Here is a 6717-nt window from a genome sequence, read left to right as displayed (position 1 = left end):
AGGGGTAGTTCAAGAATTGAGGGGGAAGCATGCCCCTGTGCCCACTTCCAGGAGCAGGGCCAGGGGGTGAGGGCAGGGGTGCCACTCTATGGGTCACACACGTGCTGGCCGGCCTGACGGAGTTTGCACATGGAGGCCACCACTGCAACTTTGCCACTGCACCCTGTGTTACCATCCCATGGCCACCCATACAGCTTTGCAGGCAAGTGGCATAGGGCGCAGCAGCAGCAGTGCAATGGCGGCTGCCCAGCGGGAGGGCGGGAAGGGAGCTTGCACACAGCGGCCACCATTGCACCGCCACTTATGCCCCACAACTGGCTGCACAGCTCCGCAGTGGTACGGGGTGGTGGCGTCTGCATGCCGGCTGGTGGTGTGGGGCTTTGTGGGCAAGTGATGGGGGGTGTGGTATGGTGGTGCCCACCATGTGTGGGCCACACATGCAGGGGAGGGGGGGCTTGCATGCGGCCGGCTGCACGGCTCCATAGCCATGGCTCTGCGGCGGGGGTGGGGGCTCATACACAGTGGCCATTGCCGCTTATCTGTGGAGTCGTGCCAGCAGTGATAGCCACTGTGTGCAAAACCTCCCTGTGCTGCCGCTGCCACTGCGGACCCATGCCTGCAGAGCTGTGCAGCTGTCCACGGTGGCAGCAGCGGCACAAGGAGGTTTTGCACGCAGCAGCCATCACTGCTGGCACGGTTCCACAGGTAAATGGCAGGGGCTGCCGCATGCAACCCCCCTGCCCCACACAGCCACCATCCCTCACCACTGCTGCAGAGCCATGGCCATGGAGCTGTGAAGCCAGCTGCATGTGAGCACCCCCCTTCCCCACCCCTAGCCAGCCAGCCAGGTGGCCCACACATGGTGGGCACCACCACACTGCGCCCCACATCGCTTGCCCGCAAAGCCCCTCACAGTGGGGCACCCCTGCCCTCACTCCCCGGCCCTGCTCCTGGCTGCACTGTGCCGCCTGGGGTCGGCAGCAACCCTCCGCATCCTCAGCCCCTTTCCCCAGGCGTGCCCCACAGCCCCCAAGCTCCACTTACCTCTAGGATCCAGGGGCAAAGGGCGAGTCTGAGCCTGATCCAGCCTTGGCTGCCTCAGAGGCTCAGGCCCTGCCCTTCACCCTCTCCCTCCCCCTCTGGGCAGGGCTGGTGGATTTCCTCCCCTTTCTGCTATCAGCTCTTGCAGGCTGGAGCTGTGGCAGCCTGCAAGAGCTCTTTGCACAAGCAGAGAATCTGTGGATTTCTCATCTTAAAGGGGAAATCCATGTTTTCTCTGGTTAAAAACAGGGAATCTGTGGTTTTCTCCTTTTTTCCGTGGAAAACAGAAAACCCAGATCCCTGACTATTCAGCAAATGCTAGCTGCTGTTTATACAGTAGCAGGCTGCTTCGTTTTAATGGGTGACACCCTTACAAAATGGAGCTTGTTGGCAATTGAGGATCCAATCCCTGTTAAGTAAGTCTTGAAAATTCCACCCTACACAAGTTTAAAACAAAATCACTCCTTCCTGGTTCGTTTTGTGTCATCTTATCTTGCTCAGAGATTTAGCAGTCAGAGTCCCATTAAGACTGGGATTCATGCAGCTGTTGAAATGATCATCAACTGAAGAAAGTCTTTCTCATTTTAAAAAGTGGAAATTTTCACAAATGTTAAAAACGGGTAAAATTTGGTCTAAATAATGGCCTTGACAGTGTCTTCTTACTGTATAAGCGAGGGCCAGATTCTATTCCAGCTATTGGGTATTGGTGGACTTAATGTTTCTAAATCATATTCTGGCCTACCTTGTACAAGTCCCTGGAAACCTCTAAAGGGTTTTGTAATTTTTGTAACACACCATAATCTTACTCTTAAGGCTGAGTCACAAAAAAGCAATGAAGAAGAGAAAGGCCCACCTCCTTTTGCTTTAAGTAGCTTTTCAGTCTTAAACAGCATGGAACAGGGTCTTCCTTAGGAACCTAAATCCACCTACACATCTAATAGGTGGAATAGGATCTGACCCAGAGGGTTTTGTTACTGTTCAAAGTAGAGAGCTACTTCTATACCTTTTTAAGAACCTGTTTGACAGGGGAGGTGACCCTTCCTGCTGACATTCCTTAAAGGATTTCAGAGGGTACCAGCCCTGGGGAGAAAAAATGCTTGAGGCCTGTGACATCACTCAACTAACCCAAGGAGGAGGTACCATTTCTGAGAGGGATCATATACAAATGAAAGCCAGGTTTTGATTCTGTGATCCTACTCACACTGGAGACATAACTGTGGTAGATTGCTTCAGGAGATGATGCTGGCTTACTACTGTGAGCAAGATTGCAGTTGGGTCTGCTGTTTTTTTTTTAAACCTGCTTCTCTTTGATTCTGCTTTTTAAAGAATTCATCCTTAAGAAAAGATCACTGGAACCAAATCAAACTACAGATGCAAAACAAACGGTGGTGACAGACATCACAAATAATGACTCAGAGGTTGAAAGGAACACGCCAGCACCATCAGCTCTAGAAATGACTACAAGAGGGACCAGAACAAGCCCAATAGTTGTAGTTGCAACCAGTGCCACAACCAACACTGCTCGTGCCACGACCACCACTGCTTCTTCGACCCCCATGACTGCCAACACCACTATAGCCTCAATCAGAACAACGAACAAGGTGAAAATGTCTACTATTCCAGCCACAAGTAATAAAACACATTTTGGAGCCTTGAATGTCTCTGAAAATTCCAGCGTCCTTCCCAGCACAATACATCCAGCTGCTACTTCTCCAAATTCAAGTCATGCGGCTTCTAGCTCTCATCCCTCAACTACCTTTGGTGAGTCCAAACTTTCACCCAATATTTCACTGGCTAGTACCACGCCTGTTCCAGTTCTCAGCACAACAACACAACCCAGTACAACCATTACTACAAGCAGCACTTCTGCATCTAATAGGAGTACAACTGTTGGGGGCAATCCAAAGACAGTAATTTTATCCACAGCTGCAGCCACCTCACGCCAGTATTTGGAAGATGGGACAGGCGTTTCCCAAGTTACTAGTCCCTCGATACCAGTGACGGAAATGAATTCTTTAAACCCCAAGCTGGTGACAACCACAGCCAAAACAACCAGAGTTAAGCCAACTCCTCCTCTTCCAGATACTACAGAGGGTGCAAAACGTTTAACTAGCCAGTTAACAACAGAAGCCACCATTGGTTCTGGGGTGAGAACAATATATACAACTGTTTTGACTAAGCTTACAACCACAAATGCAGCAGATACAGCCAGAACAACAGTCCCAGGCCTAGACATCAGCCAACAAAGCACAGCCAGTGTGCATCTGCCTCCAAATGCAGCAGACGACATCAGTTCACTCCTGGCAGTGCTTATGTTTGGCATATTGTTTTTTATAACTGTTATAGTTCTGTTTGCCATTCAGGCTTATGAAAGCTACAAGAAGAAGGACTACACACAAGTGGACTACTTGATCAATGGAATGTATGCAGACTCAGAAATGTGAAAGGGTGGGGCAGAGACCCCAAGAGACAGGCTTCAATGTGTATCATGGAGACAGAAAGCCTGTGGTTCATTTTTCTTTCTCATTTACCTATAAGACAAACTGAAAGTGCTTCCAATTTTACTTCCAGTGCAATTTAGGAAAAATGCCATGTACTGTATTAAAAAAAAAAAAAGAAGATATTTTTCTCAACAATAACAGATTGCTATAGAAATGGAGTATTGTCTAACAACCCTGGCGCTAATACAAAAGCCATTGTTGTTCATTGCCAAATGAAACAGAGAGAGAGAGAGAGAGTGTGTGTGTGTGTGTGTGTGTGTGTGAGCAGTCATCTTCCAAAGATTGCAGAGAGCTTCGTAAACTTTGTTTACACCTGATCTTAAGTTCCTTGTGTATCATTAATTCCACATGCAGCAGTTTGTAAACTTCCTGTCTGTAAAATGGGAATAACAATGCCCATTCACCTTTTATGAAGTGCTTTTAAATTCAGTAGATGAAAAGCCCTGCCTAAGTGCTAAGTATTACTTCAATGAGAAATTTAAGCCAATGAGCATATGTTCTGCTAATGCTTCCTGCTTGTAAAGAGATCTGTTTACAAGATACTGTAAACACTCGGTTTACTGCTGAACAAGACAGTTCTTTACTGAGGTGCAGATTCTTGTGCCTCGATACATACATGATCTTATTTTTGTATTCACTCAATAAATGGGTCCTGAAGGGCATGTAACTTTGCATTTATGTGTTTATTCTTTCCCACACACCAAAAATGCATCTTATGATGTGGAAGCATCATTATTATTTACAGTAACTCATGTAAAGAACAAGTTACAGTAAAAAGTAACAGCCTTACATCTGTCCTCTTAAGGATCTGGGGCCTAGTTTTGTTGCTGTTCTGCCACACCAGGAAGTTCCTGCTGCCTCACCTAGACTGTCCTGAGATGGCACACTTCTTGGATAGTCTTATGTTTCTGGGAGGACTTGCTTTGTCACATAGTTATCTATGATTCTGGAAATATCTTTTTTTCCCCTACATTTTGCCTCCCAAAACAAAGGTCATATCTTATGGGTGGGGGGAGGGTGCGGCATGCAAGAAAATACATTGTGAACTAAACATGTGAAAAGTTTTCTAGGATCTTATCCCCCTTGAAGGAAAAAGGTGATGGGTGCATGAGAGTGCACGCTTTGGGATGTTTAGGAGAAAATCAGAGGATGAGCCCTGACAAAGGCTGAGTCCAGAAGCGGAGGCGGGGGCGGGGGGTTGGGGACTGTCCTTTCCCCCTCCCCTCCATTCCATTCCTTGTAATTTTGCATAACCCCGCCTCTCTTCCATAGTCCCAGTCCTTCATTTGCATAACCCTGTTTCCAATCCCTCCCACTTCTTTCCTTGCCTCTCATTCCATCATTTGCATAACCCTGTCCGTCTTCCCTCTCCCCCCTCCTCTCCTTAGGAAACACTTCCCTCTCGTTCTATTATTTGCACAACCCAAACCCCTGTAGAGACGACCTCCACCACCCCCACCCCCATCATTTCCATTCCCTCTTGCCTCTCTGCTCCAGGATTACAGGGCTTTTCTCTGCTTGCCGGTAAATGTATTTATTTATTTGCAGCAAGCTGCTCAGGGATGGTCCAAAACCCCAGCTTCATTACACTGATTAAGCCCAGAGAAGCCATTAATCCACACTTAACACATTGATTAATGGTTTCCCCAGGTTTAATCTGAGTAAACTACAGTTGCAGGCTATGTGGCAAACTGAAGAGGGGTGGGATTATGGGGGTCTCTCAGCCAATCAGAGGCATGTGGAGGCCCCCTGTGCTCAGCCCATGAAAATGGCTCCCCAGCCCTCAATCTGCTCACAAAATCACCTGGCAGCTGTCTCAAATTCAGTATGTCCCTTCTGATAAGAAAGGCAGTAAATAAAAACAAATGAGCAAAAACACTGATTCAAAGAAGGGAATACCAAAAAGCAGAGCTGAACAACTTGAGAAGTAATGTAAAAAGTAAGAACTTATTCACAGAGTAGAGACAACAAAGATCTGAAGCTGCAGGTGTGAGAACTTGACAAAGGGGCAAGTAGAATAGATAAATATTGGCATGAGACAAGGGCAACACGGGCATAAATGTGGAAACAGCAAGACTTGTTTTTTAGCGACTTTGGGGACCATGGTTAAAGTAAGCAGTTGTTACCATTGTCCCAGGCAGTTTCACTGAGTTGGACCGATTGCTAAACAGATCAGCTGGTGTACTAAGAGACAATAAACCTCTCTAAGCTTTTGCCACCGAACACGAATTTGAGTCATTCTTTTTGGATAACACCTATGCTTCGGGAGACCGTTTGCAGGAAACAGGCTCTGAGAGCACACAGACCCAAGCAGCCCAAAACACCAAAAGCGACAGCAAGCAAGAGGCTACCCAAACACTCCCCCATACCTCAGAACAGCAGCTGAATATGACTCAACAGTGTGCCTTTGTTGCCAAGAAGGCTAATGCCATACTGGCCTGCTTTGGTAAGGGCATCACCAGCAGATTGAGGGAAGTCTTCCCCTCTATTCAGCACTGGTGAGGCCACATCTGAGTACTGTGTCCTGTTTTGGGCCCCCCACTACAAAAAGCATGTGGACAAATTGGAGGGAGTCCAGCAGAGGGTAACAAAAATGGTTTGGGGGCTGGGCACATAACTTCTGAGGAGAGGCTGAGAGACTGGTATATTTAGTTTGGAGAGGAGAAGACTGAATGGGGATTTAATAGCAGCCTTCAACTACCTGAAGTGGGGTTTGAAAGAGGATGGAGCTGGACTGTTGTCAATGGTGGCAGATGACAGAACAAGGATCAAAGGTCTCAAGTTGCAGCAAGGGAGGTTTAGATTAGGAAGAACTTTCTCACTAGAAGAGTAGTGAAACACGAATAGGTCACCAAGACAGCTTATGAACTTTCCATCTTTGGAGGTTTTTAAGACCTGGCTAGACAAAGCCTTGGCTGTGATGATATATGGGGATGGTCCTGCTTTGAGCAGGGGGTTGGAATAGATGACTTCCTGAGGTCCCTTTGAACCCTAATTATCTATGATTTTTAGTAGTGTCACTTCTCTTCCAAGCTTTTGCAGCTGTAATTCTTGCAGCCACTAGAAAAAGAGGGATCGATTTCTTATCGATTTCATAGACATTAGGGCTGGAAGGGACCTCAGAAGATCATCGAGTCCAGCCCCTCGCCCAAAGAGCAGGAAGTCAGCTGGGGTC

At 47.4% G+C, this 6717-nt stretch overlaps 1 protein-coding gene across 3 annotated transcripts in view; it reads left to right on the top strand.

The window, feature by feature from the left end:
• CUNH11orf24 (chromosome unknown C11orf24 homolog) overlaps window positions 1-4209 on the top strand; it is a 62423-nt gene extending 58214 nt beyond the window's left edge. For all 3 annotated transcript variants that reach the window (XM_019547276.1, XM_019547277.1, XM_019547275.1), the window contains one exon: window positions 2368-4209. In XM_019547276.1, the coding sequence (XP_019402821.1) occupies window positions 2368-3485 (1118 nt within the window). In that variant the 3' untranslated portion in view covers window positions 3486-4209. The remainder of the gene's footprint in view (window positions 1-2367) is intronic.
• Window positions 4210-6717: the final 2508 nt, after the last annotated feature.

Source organism: Crocodylus porosus, unplaced genomic scaffold (genome assembly GCF_001723895.1).
Source record: "Crocodylus porosus isolate Cpor-Errol unplaced genomic scaffold, CroPor_comp1, whole genome shotgun sequence".
Lineage (NCBI taxonomy): Eukaryota > Metazoa > Chordata > Crocodylia > Crocodylidae > Crocodylus > Crocodylus porosus.
Note: the sequence above shows the minus strand (reverse complement) of the source record. Positions and strands in the feature narration are given on the sequence as shown.